The sequence below is a fragment of the Lycorma delicatula genome, chromosome 7, assembly GCF_047948215.1.
Source record: "Lycorma delicatula isolate Av1 chromosome 7, ASM4794821v1, whole genome shotgun sequence".
In the NCBI taxonomy this organism is placed as follows: domain Eukaryota; kingdom Metazoa; phylum Arthropoda; class Insecta; order Hemiptera; family Fulgoridae; genus Lycorma; species Lycorma delicatula.
In genome coordinates, this window is record NC_134461.1 from 59,138,473 (window position 1) to 59,164,763 (window position 26,291).

The following is a 26,291-nucleotide window of genomic DNA, read 5'->3' on the forward strand; positions in this document are numbered from 1 at the left end:
TAAGTCTTGAAGGAAGAAAAAACCCCAGTTCTAGATGTAATGAATAAAACGAAAGATTTAATTTAAGGAATAAAGTACGCACACAAGGGAATTTTAGGAGGGATTAGAATATGTAGCTCTATCCAACAAGTATCTTAAGTTTTTGTTTGTTTTTCTATACAACTACTTGATAGATACGGACTATATTATAAGAAGAACTTCTTCCACAAAACCAAACAAATATAATAAAAGTATAAAGTAATATAAATATAAAAAGTACTGTTACTTTTTAGGTCTCATATTTCTTGGCATAAATTCACATGATGAATCTGGAGAAGAAGGAATCACAGATTCCCTGTAGATCTTAAAGATCCATCTTAGAACAGGATCAAAACTTTTGTGCTGGACAATTCATGTAGAACAATTTTTATTATTTAAACATATCCATATGTTTTTATTTACAAATGTGTAACATTAAAGAAGAAAAATGAAATTTATTCCTATTAAATAACAATATTCATTGTACTATATTAGATAACACACAGAATTTTATTGCTCAGTGCTTGCACCACACTTTAGCCTGTAAGAAAGAAACTTGTTTATTCTTCAGTTTCTATTTTTAATAAATTACCATTGATATAAAAGATCTTCCAACAATTTATTTACAGTTAATTAAAATATCTATTTTTTTAAAACTATGTAGTAATACATTAGTTTTTCTACCTGACAAAAAAATTAATATACATATTTCCTCCAACTTCTAATACAAAAAATGATACACCATTTCCAAACATATGTAAGATAAACATTAAGTGTTTATTTCTGACAATTTATTTATAAGAATTTACTGCATACTTCTTCAATGAGTATTGAAAATATTTACCAATTAATGTCATCAAAATAATATTTTTTTTTATTGAACACCAGATTTACTTATTTATTATCTTACACAATTATATCACTATTATACCATAGAAATATTTTTTAAATGTATTAGTTTATATTTTAATCTCTTCTTTTTTTTACTTATTATTTTAAATTTTGTAATGGTGCTGGTTCTCTGATAAAGATTTCTACACCGATCCTTCAGTAAATCTACCATTTTAACATGATTTGCATAATGTATTATTGTACTGTGAACTGAATTAAGTAATTATTTACTTACTGGATTATTAAAAAAACTCTCACCCACCCCAGATTCATATGGTATGTAGAAACAGTAATTATAAACTGTTCAAACCAGGACTCTACTGAAGAGTAAAGAAGAAATGTAATTGGTTGTATTTTTCCCATTAAATTATAGAAATGAAAATGATCTGAAAGGAGATTGAAATAAACAAGTAATGAAGAAAAGGAAAGGGATAGAAGAGACTTGATATATTAGCTTGTTATTTGATATTATCACAGCCTTTTATAAACACGTAACACTATTATGATATTTTGGAAATAACAATGTAGTTATTTCAAATAACAACAATGTAGTGAAGTAATCAAATATGAAATTATTATACATACTTACAGAAAAAAAATGAATGAACAATTGACAAACAATTCAGTTATATTGCTATAAAAAAAAAAAAAAAAAATTCAACAGCATGACAAAATGTAAAAAATCTTTAAAAAATTTAATTCTTAAATAGTTCACAATCAAAAACATGCTTTCTTCTAAAGAATATTTTGGAACTAATTGATGGTATTTTTATCAGCGCTGTTATTAATGATGCACATCTTAAAAATTGAAAGAAACCTTTAAATGTGTGATTAAATAATACTTTCAATATTCATATATTATTCGATCCTTTCTTTTGTTAAAAAGATTAGAAAATAAATTTTTTTTATTAAATTTTGTATGTTTGAACAAATCTGCCATGCTAATTTGCATGACTAATAAATTGTGCCAAATGTTAGTTCTTTGTAAAAAACATATTTTAAAGTTAACTGATATTTATTTCCATAAAATATAAACAAGTAGAATATTCAGAAGACATTTGCCCTGTCATTTCCTTTATGAATTATTTTAAAATACACATTCTAATTATAAAGTAGACCAAACATAGTCATTTCTATTGAAATGCCTGTTGATGATTAGGATCCTATATTATAAATGAATGGGTTCAAAGTCTGAGTGGAACTGAACAATACAATACAAGCCACAACAATCTATATTTGGAGAAAGAAAAAATTACAGGGTCACAGGACTCTTACACGAATAAAGAAGAAATAAACTTGATTTCATGTCTTAACAGTGTTAATAAATCTGTTACTGTTTGTGTATGTTGTTGAGATGCTGATTCTTATATGCTGTGTGTAGAATTAGCATATTTTGGCTTAATATATTTGTATGTGTGTCCTAATTCTATGAGATTAATTGCAAATTTGATTCTATTGTATGCAATACCTGTATTTTTCCTTGCATCTGTGGGTAAATGTGTATGTATTTTGTCCAATGTAATATTTTGTAAAATGTTTGCAATTTAATTTGTATAATATGAAGTTGCTGTGTTTGTCAATATTTTGTACTGTCTTGTATATTTTTTTGCTGTTTTAGAAGCAATTCAAAGACCTCCTTTCTGAAAGCATTTGTGCATGTTAACGTAATATATTTTCTACTCCTAGGTGCGTTTTTGATTTTATTCTTTGTTTTATGTTATGTACAAATGTGTGTGGGTAGCCATTAACCTGTAAAAGAAGTTTTATTGTGTTGAATTCTTTGGTATAACTGCAACTTGACAAATTCAACGTACTGGGTAATAAACATGTGCAAGAAAGCAGTATTTTTTGAGAATGTTTGTTTGTGCTGAATGGATAATTAGAAGTGTTATAAGTGAGTGTTTAATGGGTTTACTTAAGTAGGTAATGTGGGTTAAGTTTTGTAAGTGATTAAGGGGTTAAAGGTATTTGATCACATGCTTGATGTTTCCTAACCTGTTTCAGACTGTCACCACTTATTCAGTACTGCTCGTGGGAATTTCTTTAAAGAAGTTGCTAGCAATTGCTCTGCAAGATTCTTCTAAAGAAAATATCCCATCTTTTAAAAGTAAGTTTTTTAAAATTAGAAAGAAGTAATTTATCAGATGAGGATTTAATTAAATTTGCAATGAAGTGAATCCGTGCTTGATAATGATCGGTGTCAGTTTAATTATTTCATTATGGTATGGAATTACAATTATCTGTTCCATAGTACTCTAAAATGTAATTATAAATAGGAAACTAAAATTTTCTTTTATGAATGAAGTGACTACATACACTTTTCCTTTTGGCCCTTTGTTCAGCCACAGAAATACCTTGAGGTAGTGGATTTTTATTCTTTTTTGCTGCAATTTCCAGAATTTTCAAAGCTTCTTCTTCTCTTCCAACAGCTAGAAGCCAGCGAGGACTTTCTGGAATTATCCTAAAATTTAAAAAGTTGATAATTAATATGAAAAACAAACAGCCTAGTTAAGTAATTAGTGGCTATTGTTTTGCCACCACATTTCCAGCAGAAATTATTGCTGGTGATTTATTTTGTTTATTAAAGTTATATTCTATTTGAAATCAAGATCAGCATATTTGAATTGTATCAGCAGCAGCTTTTATTGGAAGAACAGAGCAGTTACTAATTAAATAAGCAATTTATTAAAAAAAGTGAATTTATTTATTTATATAATCATCAAGTATTGCATTTTTGTGTTTATTTAAATGCTTGTGTGCAACAAACAGTACCAACATGGGGACAAGCCAGTATGCAGATGTGAGCCACTGTTTACAAACAAAAATAACTGATGTACTCATTAAATTTAAAAAAAAACAAAAAAAATATGAAGAAATTCAAAATTACAATGCACAGGTTGTAGAAAAATTCTCATCAGTTGTTAATTATTATGATTTGTGTAGATATGAACAAAATATGATAAATATAATCAAAAAGTAATAATTTTACTAAAATAAAATTACTTCTTAAAAATAGAATTAAGTGTCTGTAAAATCTATATACACCTATATTAAATATAATGACTTTTTGGTCTTTCCACTGTACTTCTGAGTAACTAATTGGCAATATTCTTTTTTGTACACTACTGCTCTAAAAATATTACATTTTTTAAAAGTTGTTGGGTGTATTTTTGTATAGGTAACAAATACATGCTTATTAAAAATGGTTCATTAAGTTATTATGCATTTTATTTATGCATCAGCCTACAATGATATTTACTGCATTTCTTCCAATGTGTCACCTTATTTTAATAGATACACATCAATAGAACCTTTATAAACCTTGTCTAATGCTAAATACTTTCATTTCATCAGAAAGATTATTGGTAAATCTATTCCTATTCAAAGCAGACTTAAGAAACATGAATAAAAAGGTTCTGTTATGGAACTATAACTCCATCCTATGTAATGATGAGTTTTATTCAGACAGATTGCATGAATGCACAATATTCTTTTTTTTAAAGTTAAATACAGTACCATGCAAATTAATTTCAACATAGATGTTATTTAACAAAAAATTAACCTTAATTTAAAAAAAAATCATATCTATATGAATATCTAGTAATTAATATGTCCTCTTTTATTCTTAATCACTTCAAGTATACGATTTGGTATTGATTCAACAAGTGTACTATACATTTTTTTGATTTCTTCATCATGAATCCATACTGATATTGCTTTAATGTGTCAATTTTTGTGGTACAATTCATTTTTTATAGTCATTTTTTGACTACTGCTCAAAGATTTTCAATTAGGTTTAAGTCTGGGCTGTTGTCTAGTCACGGGAGAACTTTAATAGTTTGTTCTTCAACAATATTTTTTACTTTTCTTGGTAGTATAGCATGGTATCAAATCTTGCTGGGACACTCCGTTGCCATGTGGGAATTTGTGTCACAACCTTTTTCTTCAGGATCTTGATATATCCATCACTTTTGAAGATATCATCTGCTGGAAGTAATGGACAAGAGCCTTCACATGTGAAAAGCCCAAAACATTTTTTTTCTGGGGATGATTAACTGATTGATGGATATGAGCCAGTAATACATTTTCATTTGATGTTTTTCTAATGTGTGGAACCTTTGCACTTTTCCTTCGAGGCACTTCCTCTATTATCTTTTTGACGAATCTCTGAATTATTTTCCAACCAATCTACGACCTCAACATTATTTGCTGTGTCTCTTTGGGGGAGAACATGTCCTCTCATCCAAGAGCACGCAGCATCTTCTGTCGGGCATTTGCAAACTTCAGGCATTGATAAAATATATGGTAGGCTGTTTCCACCTCTTTGTCACATTCAGGGCAGGTGTCATCATTCCCCAGGTTAAACCTGTGCAAGTATTCCTGGAAGCTGCCACGGCCCGCCAAGAATTGTGTAAGATTGTAGTCCAGCTTGCAATGCAGCCTCTGATACCAGCCCTTCACATCTCCAAAAATCTGATGGGTCATTCTTATAGACTGGTTCCATCGCTCTTGCCAGGTTTCCAAGAGCTCTGTTATCTCTTGTGTTAACCTTTTTTTGTCACCTATGGTCAGAGGTCTCTGTTCACAGAACCTCTTCTGGTAGGGTTCTGGTAGGGTGATCACCAGATCAATTGGAAATGCTCCTGCCAGGATCTCTGCCGCCTCTCTGAAGATAGTCCTGTACACAGATGTTATTCTCAGGCAGCACTTCCTATGTAAGGATTGAAGTTTTGCCCTGTACATCCCATATCTGGTGACACCACCCCACAGCTCTGCTCTGTACAGAGGCTGGAGTATACTACTCCTAGCACTTCCTTCATTGACTGCCCGTGTTTGGTAGAAGGCCAGAGATCAGGTTCATCACTCATTCTGATTTCCTGGAGGCTTCTAGGACGTCGGTGCCAAACCGGAGTCTGGCATCTATCCATATTTTGAGGTACTTTATCACTCTTTTGGATGTAATCTTCTTTCTCTCAACAGTCAGTGTTAGGGTCATCCTTTGCTTAGCTGTAGAGATGACGACAGCCTCTGTTTTATCTGTTGCGAGCACTACTTTGGACATCCAATCTTTTATCATGTTGTATGAGTCACCGATTTTAGTGGCCGCCTGACACTGAGTGTCAGCCGGTACCAGAATAGCCAGGTCATCTGGCATTTCCCAGCAGTGCGCACTGCTAGTGTTAAAAGCTGCTTTTTAGCTAGTAGATTCAAGTCCATAGCAGATAATTTTTTATCATTAAACTGATCCTGTGTTGGAGTAGGTTTTCTTTTACAGCCACATTTGCCTATCCTTTGAGGTGAAGATTAACTAGGGTTTTAAATTGTATTAAAACAGCATTCACTGACCCTAGTCTAATGTCATACTCAGAAGCTATTTGTTATTATGTCACACTTGGTACACTCAGAAAGAGAAACAGTTTTTGAATGCTTTCTTGGAGTTATGTCCATTATTACGTATTCAAGACACACACAACAAAAAATATAAAAAATATGATTTTGTAATAAAAAATGGAATAAACTTTCATGAAACACTAGTTATAACATGAAAATTGCTAAATAACCAAACGACAACAGACAAAATTACACAAACAACTTAAAAAATGGATGTGGTCAAGCAATATAGCCACAATGTAGAGATAAACAATAAATTTCCTGTTTTTGGATTAATTTGCATGCTACTGTATATAAATAATTTGTCTAAAAACATATATCATATATCTAATTTTCCTGTTTAAATAGACTATATATCTTTTCCAATTTATTGTATTATTATTTGTAACTCCAAGGTTATGTTGGTAAGGTAACATTGCTGTACTCTTATGCTAGTCTTACTTTCACAGCTAGCATTATTAGAATCTCCACAGGTATGAATCTTTATTACTACCATTACAATAACTACCATATAATATGAAAATTGGTATAACATATACCACTTTATAACTACCATTATAAAACTTAAAATTATGGGCAAGAATTTAGTTTTTGTTCAGTTCAGTTTTGTAATATTTTAGTGTTAAAGTATTCTGGTCATAACATTTTTTAATTACAGATAAATTATGTTTACTGTAAAAATTCCAGTTTTGCCCTTTATATAAAATTATTGTAGCATCTATAAAAGAGAAAATCTTCTGCTTGCGTTTTATTAATCTTTTAAGATTGGTTAATCTTTTTTTATACATTCTGTCCATGGTTTTACTAAACACACTAAATAAAAGAGTAGATGATAATAAGTCATATCAGTTATGTTGTTAGATCTATAAAGCAGGAAGACTATTTTAAAAGAATCGGGATACAAATTGATTCTAATACTTAAATTAAACTTATGTTTTATAGGAGCATTAAGAAACTATAGTTTGATTTTGAAATTTCTTTTGAAACAGTATCATAATTAGACACAGAGCATCAAGCAATTATTTCACACAGTGAAAAATGTCATTTTCAGATATCCAATGTTTACTGATTTTACATTTACTGATTATTATCAACAACTGACTCCCTGAATCAATTTTTAGCTAATTTATTACCAATTTAATAAAAACCTATTAAAAACATTAGTAACTAATTTTAACTATTACTAATGGTAACGCAACTGTTTTTAGTTGAGTGCTATCTTTATTCCCCTCATGATTAGAAAAACATTTCTCACAAAATAGAAATTTGTCTTACAAATTTTGTCTTATAAAAACGATTGAAATAAATAATAAATAGTAATAATAATAATAGTAAGTAATTAAATAATAATTAATCTTACAAAAACAATTGAAATTTCATGTTTAATTTATCAGAATCAATAATTGTGAGGTACGTATTGGTTCTTTTGGTAAAGGAGTGCATTTTTCTCATTGAACACATCTTTCATGAAGGTGACAGTATACTGATTTAGAGAAGCACAAGTTTTCTGAAAAGTTTCCAAATACACCTGTTCCTCACCGCAGTACAGTTTGAACTCTTATAGGAAAATTTCAAGCAACAGGCTCTGTTGAAGATGCTGACCGAAGTTGAAGACCATGTAAAGTAAATGAACATCAAAGTCAATGAGTAAGCTAGCACAGCAGATAGATGACAGACTTGCTAGTACACATAAAGGTGTAAGAAAAGAACTGAAACTTTTCCCCTATTAAGTAATGTAATGTGTGTTCAAGAACTGAAACCTACAGATCATGCCAGAAGACCAAATTATTGTCAATCATTTAAATATTTTATTGACCAAAATTCTGTATGTATTTTCGACATCATGTTTTTTTACAGATGAAGCATGGTTTCAACTGGGAGGGTATACTAATTCACAAAATACATGACTGTGGTCAACAACTAACTCCAAGAATTTTACAAACAATCTTTACACGAAGCCAAAATTGGAGTTTGGGTCAGTGTGAGTAGAACACGCATTATGGGTCCAATGTTTTTTGAAAATATAGTAAATAGTAATCATTATTATGCTGTTTTAACAAACTTCATTAGTCGTTTAATAGAAGTGGAAATCAATCACGGTTGGTTCCAAGAAGATGGCACCACAGTGCACACAGCTAATAGATCAATGACTTTTTTACAAAATGTCTTTGGTGAATTCAAGGGTATTTTCGCTGCACAATCACTGATCTCACTCCCTCAGATTACTTTTTATGGAGAGCAGTGAAACAAGCAGTGTATTGCAACAATTCACGCATGATTGGCAAACTAAAAACCGCAATAATGGCATATGTACGAAACATTGCAGTTTATCAGCTGGCTAATATTTGAAAATAAATTGTAATGTGTACAGTGTTGTATTGATGTTGGAGGAGACAATTTTCAACACCTTTTATTAACTATTCCAGTTATTGTAATATCCGTTTCTATAAAATAATGAAATAAAAATACAAAGTAATACCATTACATTTTCATAACTCCAGTACACAGCAACTTTCTGTGCACAGCAACTTGTATTAGTTTTTTAGTTTTAATGATCATGTATAATATTAGAATGGCATTTACAAGCACAGTTAGGAATTACAATTGCTTACAAATATAACATAACCTATATTTGCACTAGATCTCATAGTAAGGTCTACTTGATGTTCCGTAGATGTTCTTTGGAGTACAAATATCGTAGCCAGGTACTGTAAAGGAACAACCCAATCAGCTCAGGTGATGTCTTTTGGATGTTGTAGTAACTCTAATTATCAGATCAAAAGAGTGTTATGATAATATCATAGGACTTCTTAGAGAATATTTCTGTACATCCTCGTAGCACATCCATTGACAATCCTGAAAATGTCCTAGTGCTATGTGGAGGTACATATTTAACATTTAAAAATTATTACACATAATACCAGGGTATGGTGGTATGACATGCATTTTATATAATAATGGGTTATCTCAGGTTCATATAAGCCAGTTACACTTTTAAAGTGTTGTAGTGGAACAGTTATTTATTACGTAGCTAAAAAAGAACAGTTTCAGGTAATAAGAAATGAAAATAAAATTTACCAGATATACAGTATGAAGAATGCACATGGTATAGATAATGCTAACTGGAATGAGCGCCAATGTTTAGTAAGGAAAGCAATCAACACTAATGAAAATTGTGCAATATTAAGTGGGATGTAAGCCAGTGTTGACATTAAAGAACGCCATTTAGCTCCTAACAATTCCATCACTGTAAAAAAGAAAGAAAGAAAGAGTTATTATAAATAATTTTGTAACCAGAATACATAAAATAAATCAGATAACCAAAAACTAATGTCTTATGGAAATATGTTTCTCTGATGACTCACTTTATCCTTTATATCTAGATTATTTTCTAAAACTATTGTGTAGTTTTCTTCTTTGTCCATACTGGTGGGCCCCATTACACTAATAGGCAAAAAAAATTTGATGTTTCTCTAAGTGTGATACCATTTCTTGAATTACTTTTTTGTGTACATTGCAGATCTGTAAATACAATTTTTCTGTCACCCTTAGTTTTAAATAAATTACACTTCAAAAAAAATTAAGGGAAAATGTAGTTAAAAATCTGTAAAATTTATAATTTTGCATGGCCATACCTGTTAGAATAATTTTGCTGATGTTCTTATATAAATAGCCTCAGGCAAGTCCCGAATTAATGTCCAACAGTAACTGGCTAGCATGTTAGTATTCCATTTCACTATACAGTGGCTTTCCATCACTGTTCATCGTGTTTGATGAACAACCTCATGTCTCCAAGGTTGTCCAGGAAAAAATTCAGATGTGAGTGGAGGAAATGTATTTTCAAAGACATGTCACATCCCATAGCTCTGTATGAAGTAAGAAGTTGATTAACAATATTGTGGTAATTGTCGGATTTTTCTTTGTCGCGAAACCTTTTGCAAATGTCTTTAAATGAAGCCCAAGTTGCACTTTCTACATTATTTAACACTGAGTTAAATACATCATCTTTGACCAACTCTCTTATTTGAGGATCAACAAATATTCCTTCTTTAACTTTTCCTTCACTTACATTCGGAAATTTCTGCCTGATGTTCTGGGACTGTCCTTCTTCACTGGTTTTACAAAATTTTTCATTAGTCTTAGCTTGATATGGAGAGGGGGTAAACATATTCGAAAGCCCAAATATTTTGTATTTTTTTGAAGTAAATTCCAACCTTGCAGTCTTGATCCTAACAGTTCAGCTTGATTTTTTGATAAATTTAAATCCTTAACCAAGTCATTTAATTCACTTTATGATATAAGATGTGGCTTATTGGAAGATAATTCAAATTCAAAATCAAAATCATTGTTGTCTTCTTTAGTAGTGCCTGATTCTTCATCACTGCTTTCAAAACATACATTTACAGGTGGTTCAGGAACTGGAATAATTTCACTGTGAGGTACAGGCCTGATTGCAGATTGCAATAAAGGATATTTTACAGTATTTTTAGATTTTTTAGAAATTCCATATACACTTGTTAAACAAAAGTAACAATCAGTTACATGATCCTTTGGTTCACACCGAACCATAGGTACACCAAATAGCAAAGTCTTCCGAGTACCTTTCAGCCATCCTCTTAAATATACAGAACAGTTAGTACATAATATATGAGGAGCTCACATCTTATCCTGATTATCAATTTTACACTAAAAGTACAAATGATATGCTTTTTTAATTAAAGGTGTAAAGCTTTTTCTATTTGATTTTACGGTAAACACACCACATACATAACAAAAGGCATTCACATCATTTACACAATTTCAAGTCATTATGACACTGAACTGTTAACAAACTTAAGACGGCAATAAGACTGAACAAAATTAATTTATTCCTAAATCCAGTGCTTAAGACAAACAACACAGCTGTGTTTTCAGCTATATGTTTTGACCTGCACAAACATGATTAATCTTGTCCATGAAGGCTCACTCTTCAGTATTAGATATGATGTCATAATATGTGACTATGATATGATTTAATTCTTTGTCTAGTATTGTTTATTTATAGCTTACAAATTATGTTAACAAAATTAAACAATGTAAAGTGAGCTAATTAAATACAATATAGGAGCTTAAAATGCTAACTATATGTTGAAAAATGAAAAAATCCTTTAATTAAAATATAAATATTTTTCAATCATTGGTGGTGTGATAGAAAGATTCTGAGTTCATATTCATTTTCAGCATCAAAAAACAGATTAAAATCATTTGTTGCTTGTTAGGAAACAAAATTTATGTTTATCAGTATTACTTATTAATGATGAGTAATCAATGCCAGAGTAGTTGGGAAAGAGAGATTGATCATTATCTGACTGAATAATTTATAGAATATTCTAGATTTAGGTATAAAGAATAATGAGAAAGCTGAAATTTGTTAAGATGTGATCCTTTTCTATGTTTGAATATCAAGGTTGTTGTCAATTTATGATTTGTATCTATGAAATGATTAGCGAATAAAATTAACATTTCAGCAATTCAGGAATTTAATGTAAATGGCTGAGTGATTGGCATGTAATAATTCTATAGCTCTTTTCAGATATTAAAAAAAACAACCTTAAAAATAAATTCACTGTAAGTCAATCATAAACTTAAAATTGCTTGTATTATTACAATTTAATTGTCATTTTGTGATGCTCACAGTTCAAGTTAAATTTAAAGGTATCTCTACTTTTAATATTGGATGTGAATGTAAGTTTCATTTGTGAACTGAGTTTAACTGATGGTATTGTCTCAGGGATTAAAGATTTAAAACTTGATGTACAATAAAATTATGACTAATTATAAAAAAATAAATAAGCTTATAGCCTATCGTGAGACAATATAGTACAAAAAAAAAAAAAAAAATATATATATATTTATATAAGCAAAAATTAAGTTAAGTGACAAATTGTTGGAGAGTGCTGTTTATAAGTTCAATATGAACTAATCAATTTACCTTTTTATCTATCATAATTCTGTCTGTTGCACTTGAATCATTTACACCTTTGACTCATTTAGCATCTTGTGTAAAGAGGACCAGCCCAGTGAAAGGGATATTAAGTTTGGGGGGGGGGGTTCTTATCTATCTTGATTTTTGTAAAAAAAATATCATATATTTCTTAATGATTATAATTTTTTGAGACATTAACTGCAGATATTAATATTATTGAATGTAATTAGTGCATGTAATTATGTAGTTCTGTTATGTTGCTGTGTTCACAGAATTCTTGAAAGTAAGGAATAACCAATCCTTCCTTTACTTTAAAACTTTTTGTAATAATATTTTTCATTAATATTGTCTATGCTTTGCATAACAGCTGATAGTAACATACAGTACATATTAACCAGAATTTGGGGTGATAAGTTATAGAAATAAAAAGTTTATAGATATTAAATAAATGTGTGTAATAAATATTTTTCTTACGTAAAACAAAACCAACTGTCATTGAACCTCCTGTTGCTACAGCTTGAATGAATCTTAAAAATGTAAATACTGTAAAACTTGATGAAAATCCTGCAAGAAGTCCTGCTATAAATTGTACAACTCCCATAATTACCAATGGTTTTTTTCTGCCATATCTGAAATCAGATTAAACAAATGCTTCAATATTTCAATTCAGCCTTGTTACATTATTTTATTTATAAATTACAAGTTAATATCCTTTAAAATATTATTTAATGTTCAAATATTTAATATGTAACACTAGCTTTCAAACCTTGTTTAATTTCAGTTCTGATAATTATTTTAATATTTTATTATACAGTCAGTAAACTGCTAAATATTGCATTATTTTTTATGAAATAAAAACTTTTTGTAATTTTTTTTCCACTGTTTTAAGACTAATTAAGTTTTAAATTAAAATTTAACCAAAAAAATTTAAAGACTAGTTAATGATGAACATACTTGTTTTCTCATAAAATCTTTAATTCATTTATATGAAAGAAAAACTGCCAGACTAAGTGTATTAGAACTGTTTTAGTTATCTATTTAATGCAGTCAGTATTTTGTTATATCGTCGTTTTTGTCTTTAAAACCCCATTTTTTCCACCCCCTGATGAATAGTTGGTGATATCAAAACATTTTACTTGCATAAGTTTTAGACCCTTATCCAAAAAATAGTAAAAGAACTTTAAATTTGATATTCTACTTAATAGAAAAGTAATAGCGATATTTTATTTTATCAAAAAAGTCCTCCCATTTCCACCCCATGGTTCGATTTTGTCCATTAATGAACTAGACCGAGATTTTGGGTCATTATATTTTATATCAACTTGAAAGTGACTGGTGGAAAATTACGGCAGTAATCGTGTCCACAAGATATAGACCTTTGAACTAACGGTGGTTTCGGGGTCTGGGGGATGTGAAACGTGAAGATGTGTCAAAATTTTTGAAAAAGTCGAATAACATGGTAGAAAGTAGTAGGAAATAAAATAATGGGAGGAATTCAGAAAGTGGCTAAAAGAAACCCTTTTAGTAAAGGTAACAGGTTTGTTTAACAATGATCTTTTGTAATACTGCCCACTGACACATCTAAACAGATGTTGTTCCATGAGAAGAGTTACTGGACCAGGGTAGGAATTTCATGGGAATGGGTGAGGGTGGATGATCATTCTCACACTTCCAGTAGGTAAAAAGGATAGGTGTATAAATACTCTGGAGAAGACCAGTTGAAATCAGTCTAAGCGAGACGTTGTGATGTGAGTCTGTGAGGAGAGTTCTGTAAGATGTCAGTCAGAGAGAATATTCTACAAGGAGGTCAGTGAAGGAGCGAATTTCTAGTGTGAATTAAGTTCGACACAATTAAGGTGATGTCACAAGTAATTCCAGTATGGACAGTACATGAAAACAAGAACTGGTTCAATGAGTTATTGTTAGTCTATAAGTGAAAGAGATGATGTACTACATTTCATTCATAAATTGTTAGGGTAATTTTATTTGTGAACAGCAAAGGTATTTGCAGTTAAAGAACTTTATACTTGTCTTATCTATTGTACTATTGTTAATAAAAGACTAGTGGCTAAAAGAGTTAAGACTCTAGCGGTCATGCTAATATCTTTTGTCAAAGGGACTGAATTCTGGTTTTCATTATTTATCTACCTGTGAATAAATCTGACGATTACTTTAAATTCTGTTTATTATTAACATTTATTATTATTGTGATTGTGATTAATATTTTTTTATTATTGTTGTTTATTATTACTATTATTGCTATTATCATTATTATTATTATTTTTGATTTGTCTTGTTTTAATTATGTTTTAAAAACTAATAAATTGTAATTATATAAACATTTTCAATTGTCAGTCTCTCAATATCCTGTTTGAGCTGCGAACATGTGACAATATGTTAAATCCACTGGTCTCCAGTTTCTATCCTCTTAACTAATTTAAATTTACAAAAAATGGAAAATTATATGAATTACTTAATTACCTTAAATAATACAAATTATAAATATAAATATTAATATAAAAATTTAATGTGAATATAATGTATTTAATTATAGAAAAATGAAGAATTATTTTTATTTAACTACTACTTACTTATCAGCAACTGCACTGCAAAAAATGTATCCAAACATCAAACCAGACAAATTAATTGCTTGGCCAATATTTATGTATTGTTCTTTTTCACATACTAAGTCCCACTATTGGAAAAATATTAACATCAAAAGAATACATTATAAAACAATAAATTAAAATATTTCAATACAATGGTTTTCTTGATTTAATTATAATTTAAAATTCTGAATAAAAATAATTAAAAATAATTTAAAATAATTACAGAATAAAACATTACTTAAATAATTTTTGTTTTCAATACTGTACACCTATTGGGAAAATATTTAATAAAAAAGTTGATGATAGGACTTAGTGAAATGTTACTGTTTAATGCTTCACCCACAAGCTGCAGATTCTCACCAAACAGTATGCAGTCAGTTGTAAATAGAGTTTTTACATTAAAGAAATTTCTGATTACTTGTTAAAGCTTTGCTTTTATAGATAATGAATTTTAATCCAACTTGTATTTTTGTTGTCATTCTATTGTGTTGATTTGAATAATTGTAGCAGTTGGTTTTTTGTCCTTTTCTACTTTCTTTTTCTGTTTAGCCTCTGGAACCACTATAAGGTATTACTTCAGAGGATGAATGAGGATGATATATATGAATGTAAATGAAGTGTAGTCTTGTACAGTCTCGTACAGTCTTGTACAGTCCACTATTTCTGAGATGTGTGGTTAATTGAAACCCAACCAACAAAGAATACCAATATCCACGATCTAGTATTCAAATCTGTCTAAGTAACTGCCTTTACTACGATTTGAACCTTAGAACTCTAGACTTTGAAATCAGCTGATCTGCAATGACAAGTTCAACACTAAACCAACGCGATGGTGTCAACCATCCATTTATTCATTATCACACACATAGAAATAAGATGTAATGAATTCAATATATAAACTGAGCAAGATTTTACCTCAGCAAGATTTGACTAAGCATTAACTTACTAGCATTGCTTTTTAATAAATGAGTTGTATTTTTTATACAATAAACATACACAATAAAAACAATTACAGAATAAACAATAAAAACAATTTTTATCAAATTAAGTAACTATTTGTGAAAAAAATAACTTGCTTTTTAAAATCAAAACAAAAAAAACCACTGAATTGGAATGGCTTGCTTTCATTGTTGGCCTATAGTTTTTATAGAAAATAACCTATTGCATGACAAATTATCTACAATTTATTACTATTTGTGATTTGAGATAAAAGAAATAAGAAAAGAACCCAATATCTAAAAAAATCGTTTCATCTTGGTTTGGAAAACTTGTGCCATTAGCTAATGACACTAAAATTTTATTGCTGTTATTATAATCCCATTTTACGAGCTTGGTTTATATAGGTATTCTCATTCTACACTAGGAGTAAAATTTAGCACACAGTTTTTGGATCATTAAACCATTCATCTGTATTTTTCCAGACAGTGGCTTTCAGGCTATCACTTTTTATTATATAACATTCAGCTGTGTGAGAATCATAAGTTCAGAATTAATATTTTTAGTGTAAAATTTTATTAATTAAAAATCAGTAGGAGTAAACTGATGTATAATGCATGAACTGATATACCATGCACTCCACTTTATCTAATAAATTTTTATAGATTTATGTATTTTAGATTAGCAAAACAATTACAAAAAATGGGGAAAGTTATCTTATATGGATATATATGTTCTTGGGCCTACTTCGGTTTATCTTAAAACATTAATTAATTCATTTCAAGAAGGATTCATGTTTACGCATTTATTTGAGAATTCTTTTATACAAGCTTGCTTATTTTGTTGTAACAATCTGATTATTGATTCCTAAAGAAAGTAATATAACAAGTTCAAATCCTGTGATAAAAAGGGCTAAAACCTCTGCGAGATGATCATCTTTTCATGGTGTTTTTTTCTTACTTTATAAGGCATCATTTTGTTGGAATCAGTAGTTATTGATGTCAACTTCTGTGAGTGTCATTGAAATTGTGATAGAATTACAAGAAAATTATCACTATTAATAACCTCTTTAAAGAAAATAGGATCCATAATATGCCTCTGTAAAATGGAACCCTCATTGTTGATTATGATTGTGTAGAAGACTTACATATAAGTCTTCTACTGGGTCTACTGGGTATTAATGAATATATCAAATTAATTAAAATATTATACTGTAAATAATGTGACAAAGCACAAATTCAAAATTTGATAAAGAAATGTAAAAAGAAAGGAGAACATTTTGTGATGAGTAATAACAATGGGGTTTTTATTTATTAGTATTTATAGAATTTACAGTACTTTTGGAATGTTTTGTACTAATTTTCTATCTTAAAGAATTATTAATGACTGGTCAAGAATTTCCTGCCTGCCGGATCATCCTGGTTTTATTGACTCACATACTCTAAGTTCCAGTTTTATTTCCGTAATAAGTATGGTAATTTTTTTTCCATTTCATTATCTCATTCAAGTTTATTATATTTAATTATTATTATATTATATTTAAATTATAATTAAATGTTATTTAAACATTAGTACATTATCAATATTTCTCCTTAATTTGGAGGAGGGCTGCTTGTATTCCAATAAGTTTTTGTTTTCTTGACTGTGGAATGTTGATTTTGATATATAATTGATGATTTTAAATTTTCATCTTTATTATTTTATGTGATGGGATAATTTTACAGTCATTGGTAAATGGGTGTTTGCAACTCAGTTCTGTAAAGATCATCAGTATTCACTACACTAGTTTGTACTTTTTCTGTTCAGTGAAGTCCTGTCACAATCCTTAACAGAATTTATTTTTCTGTGATTAAAAAATTACAAAATTCTCTAGCATGGGATTGCTTTTTTTGGCATAATATCTTTGTGGCTGTTCACATATGAAAATAAATTATGCATGCATGTTTGATATTATTTAGTAAATAGAATAGGAATTTGGGAAAAGACAGCTAGACAGAAAAAACATTGAACATATTAGCTGAAAAGTATCTCCTTTGTGTAAAAGATCCTAAAGGCAAAAAATGAAAGCTTTAAAAATAAAATTTCAACAGTTTGGATGATGTTTTTGACTACATGATTTTTTTTGTTTTTTTGTTTTTTTTTAGCCTTCAAGACCACAGTTAGGTATTGCTTCAGAGGATAAGATGAAATGGCAATTTTGTAGCATGTGAAAATGCCATGCCTGATTGAAAAAAGGCATGAGGTCCAGGATTCACACCTGGACCTCTGGAGAAAGGCCGAGATGCTACCACTTGCGCCACAGAGGTTGGCTTGATTACATGATTGCCTAATCTTTATAGCAATGAACAATTTTTTTTTATTGTAAGCCTAAAATTGTGATGACAAATCATTTAATTTTTAGTATTTTTTTTTTATCAGTGATTCCATGAATGGCTGAAAAATGGTAATTAACTATAAAAAAATCATTTTAGAAAAATTTTAGATGATTTTTTAGTTAATTATTTCATTTCTATTTCTTTAGCTAATTAATATCTATTTCAAAGTACAAAAAGAGTTACCAAAATAAACAAAAAGAATGCCAATTACAAAAACAAAAAAGCAAGACCACTTATACTTTAGAACACTGTAGGTATCCTTTAAAACAATTCTGTATTTTAATTTATTCAAATTCTTGAGCTGTTTTTACATAAAAATTTATTGATCTATAAAGTTGTTAACTATTTGAAAAATATCATTAAATATAAAATAACAACATTTAAAACAATGCTCTGAGGATATTTAGACATGAACGTAGAATGATGATTCTCTTATTTTTATTACTTAATTTTCAAGAAAAATGAACCAGCAGAATTTAGTTGTTGACTTCAATCTAAATTATTTTAAGATTTGCATTTAAGAAATCATTTTATAAAGGGTTCAGATGAATTTTATTTCATTTATATAACATTTTTGATCTTCTGTGACACAGTGGTATTGTTTCTACATTTTAACTAGAAGTTTTTGAGTTTAATTCTCATAATTTTTCAAATGCTTTTAAGATCATTTCATCCTTATTACAAAATTATTACTTATAATTGAGCATGATCCTGTATATTTACTGAAAGAATTTATAAACAAATACATTATTTAAATTAGTTATGTATACCTCTGATACAACTGTCTGACTGAATATTCTGTTATAATAATCCCAATTTGTACACTGCTGTCCTTTATCAGTAATGCATTTATTTTTTTGAATTATACTATTTTGTACACAATAATAATCTGTTTGAGCAGCAAAAAATATGAATCCAAATTGTACCCAAATTACAGGAAATCTAGTAAATGATAAATATAAACAAATCCATAATTGCCAAATTCCTATATCACCCATTGCTATTTGGGCAGCATCAGGACTTTCTTCTATTACTTCATTAATTTCTGTTTTATCTTCATAATTTTTCCTTACATATAAATCAATATCCTCATCATCAACGTTTGCTGAATTTTCGGTTGTGGTCACTGAAATTAGTTAAATTGATATTAATTAAAAAAAAAAAAAAAAAAAAAAAAAAAATATGTATATAATTTTTAACCTGTATATATATATATATATATATATATATATATACATGTTAAAAATTAAACTGTAGGGATTGTTCTAAATAGTATACTGAGCTGACTAGACACAAGTTTACCTAAAATTACAGCAAACAGACATATTTTGCATAATAGAATTAAGCTTTGCAAATTATTTCAAGAAATTGGACAAAATATTAATTACAAAATACATATTTTATAAACAGTAGATAAAAAGTATGAGATCAACATATTCAAATAATATGAGATTTATTATTACAGTAAATTTCACATAAACAACCTATGAAATCAGTAATCGTTACATGTATTAAGAACACTATTTCATCTCATTTAATGGAACTTTTTAATGATTGTAAAACCAGATTATTAACAAGAGCTCCAACTGATAAAAGTTGCCACTTAAAATAGAGCTGTGTAATCGATCTAAAAAGATCTGAAACACTTTTCTATGCACTAAAAAAGTTATTCATCAAACACTTTTTAGTAATGTTTTACCACATATTTTCGTGCTGATAAAAAATGAAAAAGTATTTTAAAGTTATAATGCTGGCCAAACTGTAATAATGTGATGACTCCAGTGTCATCACCAAATCATAATGAAGTCTCTAATAGAACTGTAATAACATATTACAACTAGGCTGTATTTCAGTTTGGTACACCTGAATCAAATTATAATACAGTCCAGTAGACTTTTACTTAACTGTAAGCAGGTCAAAATCTAATGAAATTAGAGTTTGCTTATCAAGAAAGCTTATTTAGAAATCAAGAAAGCTTATTCCAATATTCTGTGTATAAAGTGGGGGAGTCCTCTGATCGTTTGGGTCTTGCATGGATATTTAAAAAGAAATCAGCTATCAATTACTAGCTTCAAAGTATAAAAATATTGAATGTGTAGGTTTAACCCTTTCCAACTATTTACACTTCTGAGAGCTAAACTTCTACATTTAATGGAAGCAATAACTTATACATGTGTATATATCAAGAATGAACCTTAAAGACTAAATCTTGAGGAAGTTGGAAATTTTAATTAAAACTTATTTGTCAGTTAGGGAAATATTTTACAAAATAAAATCTTATTATAATAAGATCTTTTTTTAAAGGAGTTCAAAACTTACATAAGTAATGTTTTCATGCAGTTCAGTCCAAGCTGAGTTAAAAACCCTTCGATGCTCTGACATCACAATATAATATCAACTCCACATTTATGAGTTACCATGCCAAATATGAAGATTTTTAGTATCACCAATCACAAGTTATTAACCCAATAATACAAACAGAACTTGTCCAACTCTTTTTTTATTTTTTTGAAGTTTCATGATGTCAGGTCTAAAGACCAAAAAAAGTTGAAAAGGTATATTAGGTGTTAAGGTAAAAGGTATTGAGCAGGGTATTAATTGAATTAATATATATACAGAGTGTTCTGGGGCGAATTCGCCAAACTTCAGGGACTGATTCAGGACACCAAAATAAGCAAAACAGTTCACATCGACATAAGTTCTATTTTACTTTGCTTTCCTTCTGGATGTCATTTTATGATTTTTAACAAAAAAAATTATTTCTCAGGAACAAGTAAACTTACTTTAATTAAATTTGGCAAATCTAAAACTATGTCTTATTCTACAAAATAAATAATTTTAAAAATGTCACCTTCAAACATTTTCAAATAACGGTTAATTAATTTTTTAATTTTCAATATTCTTGTAATTATTCGTTCAATCAAATTTTTATTTATTACAAAATTTATTAAGCATTTTATTTTGAACAAAATGACACCTCATTTGTAAAATTCAGTTGACAAAAAATTGAGTTATTGCAGACAATTTACCTGGCAGTACGCTTTTGCATCGAAATGCAAGCTGATAATTTTTTGTGTGTTTTTATTTCCTCCACTAAATGATAAAAAATTATTAACAAATAATAATAATAAAAAATATCAGTTTGCATTATGGTGTCCAATATAAAAAAAATATATATATGGTGTCGTGCATGCACACCAATTTGCAAAAGGAAAAGATAAAAAAATTTTAATATTTGTAAAGTCAATCATTTTTGGCCCCAAAACCCAATATACAGAAATCGTTTATCGTATTCCAATTCTTCTAAAACAAACATATTTTATTTATTATTTCATTAGATTAGATATATTTACTTAATTGAATATATATACTACAGGTTTAGATGAGATTTTTTGTTTTTAACTTTTTGGTTTTAATTTTTAACATTCATTGAATTTCCTTAATGTTTTTACTGAAAAACTCACTAAAAATACTTTACAGTTAAAAAAAGTTTATATCCTGTTTGTTCGCAATCATCATATTACAGCAAAAGAATTTTTTTTTAATATTGCTTTAAGAAATTATTAAGTTAATGAAATTACAGACTCATTACATTGGTAACAGATGTATTTTGTTTAGTATGCATTGACATACTACACTATGTGGCATTTGAACAAATAGTATTTTGTAAAAAGAAAAAAAAAATAGTACAAACTGTTATATGAAAACCAACACAGTTGTACATCTGTTAATGTTTAATGATACGTGTATTATAATAATAATTATATTATTGTTGTGATACAAAGTAACCTATTTCTTTCTTTTTTAATTTAAAACTGTTGGCACATAAAACAGAAAATCTTTTTTACTGACTTTGACATTTCATCAAACCATATAAATGAACTAATCATGATAGATCTGATATAAAAATTATCCCAGTACTACATCATAAATTGTTTTGGAATCATTTTACGATTAGAGTAACCTGTTTTCTGGCCTAGTACTGACCACTCTGAAAGAGAAATTTAATCAATTGAGCTGAAAATTATGATGAACTGACCTTTTAATTTTTATAGATTATTGTACTATTATTTGTGTAATGTTAAGGATCAGTATAGGAGAAATTAAAATAAAATATGTACGGTAGGTTTTGCAGATTGGATGATATTTTTAGGAGATGAAGTAAGAGAATTTCAAAATTAGAAGAAATAATGACAAAATATGGAATATAATTGAATGCTAAGAAAAAAGTAATAAGGAGAGGAAACAATAAGCCAAATTCAAATAATGTCTGTAGAAAAGAAAAACTGAACAAATAAAACAATTATTTAAATACCATTCTAAAAGAAAATTGCAAAAGTGAAAGAGAAATAAAAATTTAGAATAAGAGTGACTAAAGAAAAATTTAACAGAAAGAAACAGTTATTATGTGATAATATGAAATTAGATTTGAGATTAAGTCTTATGAAGAAATAAATAACATTTGGAGATACTTTGTATAGATATGAAATACAGAGAGTAGGAAAAAGCAAAAAGAAAGACTGGAGGCATTCCAAATATAGGAATACAGGAAGCTGGAGAAGATTAAATGAACAGACTGAATGAAAAATTAAAAAAAATGAGAAGGCTAACAGTTAATAGAAGCTTAATCAGAACAATTCAGAGAAGGAAAACAAGTTAGCAGGAACATATTATGAGAGAGAAGGGTTGATTGGTACTGAGCATCTAAAAGAGAGGCTTCCTTTTTTCCTGTTTAGCCTCCAGGAATTACCGTCAGGTATTACTTCAGAGGATGATATGTATGAGTGTAGTCTTGTACAGTCTCAGGTCGACCATTTCTGAGATGTGTGGTTAATTGAAATCCAACCACCAAAGAACACCGGTATCTGCGATCTAGTATTCAAATCCGTGTAAAAATAACTGACTTTACTAGGACTTGAACGCTGGAACTCTGGACTTCCAAATAAGCTGATTTATGAAGACGCGTTCACCACTTGACCAACCCGGTGGGTTTCTGTAACCATAACCTAGCAACATTGAACATAACCTAACAGTAAGAACCTATGAGTTCATGCTGTAGCCAAATGGCTACAGGTATATTTTATAACACAGAATAATTCTGGATATGAATATCAAAAGAAAAACATTCGAAATAAATCTTTAGAATTTTTTTGACACAATATTTTTCCCAAAGAGTAAATTGTCAGTTTCGAAAATAAATTTTAACTTCTTATATTTTGTCGCCTGCTCACAAATAAGTGACCGACCGCTAAAAAGCTCATAAAGTATATTCAAACGCAATTTAGTGTTTGATGGTTGAACTATTTATCTTATATAACAGAAAGAAGTAATAAATGCAAGATGTAGCGATTTAACCATACAATCTAGTATTTAATAAGCGAAAACACGTGTTGTAGCCGAATGGCAGGAGTTTGCATTGTAAGGTTAAAAATGGGCCGATAATTAATTCAAAATGACAATCGAACTCTAATTTGTATGCCAAATCATTATGTTTAATTAATGTAAAAACAATTTTTTCCGTAATTTGTGGGAAACATATTGTAATTTTTTTTTTTTAAATTTGCGACTGCTTTTTTTTAGCAAATGTTGGTTGGACATTGTAATTATAAAAAAAATACATAAATCAACATTTTTCAGTTTCTAAATATCGTTTCAGCATGATTCGTATTGATATAAAACATAAATTTCTTATTATAATTTTTTTTACATATTGTAAAAGACCGATATAACGGATTCCTGCTAATTAAGAAGAACGTAATAGAAAATATAATAATGGGGGCATCCAGGAAAGGGCTAAAAGAAACCCTTTTAATAAAGGTAAAATGTCCGTTCAACAATCGTCTTTTGTAATACTGCCAACTGTCACACACCTAAACAGATATTCCTCCATGAGAACAGTTAACCGGACCCTGGTTAGAAATTTATGGGAACGAAAGAGCTCGGTCGATCGTTCTCACGCTCAACTGGTGTCTGGTCCGGCAGGTAAAGAAGATAGGAGTATAAATACTCTGGGGAAGACCAATTAAAAGTGAGTTACGCAAGGAGAGTCTGCGATGTCAGTCAGCGAGAATATTCTGCGAGGTCAATGAAGGAGCGAATTTCAAAGTGAACTATCGCAAGATTCCAGATCCCAGAAAAATTAGAATGACATTTTGCAATCTTCAGGAAATAGGTTTACTACATTGTGTTCGTACCAGCTACGAACGATCTGTCCAACACGACGCTGTTATTGATGAAATAATTATTGATGCAGTTTATCCAAGTCCACGACGTCTTTCTAAGCGGATCAGAGTTTCGTATTCGATGGTTTGGAAGACACTTAAACGAAAGTTGTTTTATCCTAATCATAAACTCAGTTCAACATTTACACCCAGGAGACGGTCCGCTTCTTTTGGAGTTCTGCAACTGATGAAATACAAATCGACAACTCTACAAGTATGTTTTGTTTACCGTCGAGGTAAATTTCACTCGAAATGGCGTCAAAAATTTACGCAATGAGTGTAAATGGGCAGAAGTAAATCTTCATGAAACGGTGGAAAGTAATTTTCGACACCGAATTAGTGTCAATGTACGGTGCGGCCTTCTTCATAATCAGTTTTTCTTTTTCATATTACTTGACTGCTTAAATGCTGAGGTCCTGCACTTTCTTCAAGAAGAATTGCCGCAGCTGCTTGACGATGTTCCTCTAGCACCGAGACGAAACGTATACTTCCAGCACGATGGTGCGCCTTCCCTTTGCTTGTGCCGTTTCCATTCACTTAAATCATCATTTCTCTGAAAAATGGATCGGTCGTGGAGGTTCACGTACCTGGCTATCAAGATTGTCTGATCTAACACCTTCAGATTTTTGCGTTTGGGGATGTATGAAAAAAATTGTATACAAAACAAAAATACATTCTCGTGATTAATTGTCTGCATTGTAGATGCGACTGAGCAACTTAAGGACAGCCCTGAAAAAATAAAAAGAGCAACAAAAGTACTATAGAAGCGTGCCAAGAAATGTGTTGAAAATGGCGGACTCATTTTCAAACATTTATTATAGACTGGTGGGTTATAATGCACTTTGGTCTAGTGTACTTTTTCTAAATAAAATTCGAATTTTTTAACTTTTCTTCGTTTTATTAAAGTTATCTTACATAGCTTTGTTCAAAATTAAATTCTCTTCAAGATTTGTTTATAAGTTTTATGTGTTTTTACCTATTTAACAAAGTTATTGTATGTCAACCATAAAAAACAGGGGGTTTTTTTAATCCAATTTATTGGTTTTCACCCCAGATTTGTCAAAAACTATTGCAGGTTCGTTTCCGGGACCTATGTTATTTGATTTTTCAGGTCAAAAACCATAAGAAATCAGTAATTCCGCTTCTTAATGAACGTCCTAAAAATTTCAGTACGATCTCATTTCACTAGGGTAGCTGAAATCCAAGTGAAATCTTTCATTAACCGTAACTTGCAAACAAAGAATTTTAGAAAATATGTTTGTAAAAAGTTTTTCCATTAAATTTACGAGCAGAATAGGTTATGAGAGTCCCGGAAGAACTTCGTGGTACACTCTATATTTGAAATGTCTGTCTTTTCAATCATCGCTTATATCAATTCAAGCAATGGTGCTAGAAGAATGAGAATATTTTCAAATAACCTTTGTAAATAATAAATTTTCAGTTTGGTCTGAACATATATAAAGTATAAATAAACGGATTTTCTTATTAAAGTTTGTTACAAATCTGGGTTGTGGGTTGAGTTTTAATCCTTTATTATATTCTGTAAGAGTTCGAAAGGTAAAATAACTAAATATCTTTTAAAACATATTTGTTACAATAGCAGATAAAACTACTAAAATTCACATTAAGACTAGACTACTTGGTAATCCATTATTTTAATAATAAGAAATATTAAGTAATATTATAGATACATGTAACAAATTTTATTAAAAAAAAAAAACTTACTTTTTTATGGCTGAAAAGAAAATTTCTATACACTTATTTGTTATGTCTTGTTACAAACTGAATATTTAAGTTCAGTGAAAAATATCTGTAGTATTGAAAAAAAAACATGTGGTAGGTATGTATAAAATCAACAACTGTAAATATCTATCTACCTTCTAGT

The 26,291-nt window shown here is 29.3% G+C and overlaps 1 protein-coding gene across 2 annotated transcripts in view; it reads right to left on the reverse strand.

Moving 5' to 3' along the window:
* Window positions 1–26,291, reverse strand: part of LOC142327941 (solute carrier family 22 member 1-like) — a 42,139-nt gene extending 15,848 nt beyond the window's left edge. For both annotated transcript variants that reach the window (XM_075371350.1, XM_075371349.1), the window contains exons 1-6: window positions 26,132–26,291; window positions 18,956–19,311; window positions 14,857–14,960; window positions 12,740–12,894; window positions 9,379–9,547; window positions 3,226–3,370 (exon numbers count right to left, since the gene is read on the reverse strand). In XM_075371350.1, coding sequence (XP_075227465.1) covers window positions 3,226–3,370; window positions 9,379–9,547; window positions 12,740–12,894; window positions 14,857–14,960; window positions 18,956–19,311; window position 26,132 — 930 coding nt within the window. In that variant the 5' untranslated portion in view covers window positions 26,133–26,291. The remainder of the gene's footprint in view (window positions 1–3,225; window positions 3,371–9,378; window positions 9,548–12,739; window positions 12,895–14,856; window positions 14,961–18,955; window positions 19,312–26,131) is intronic.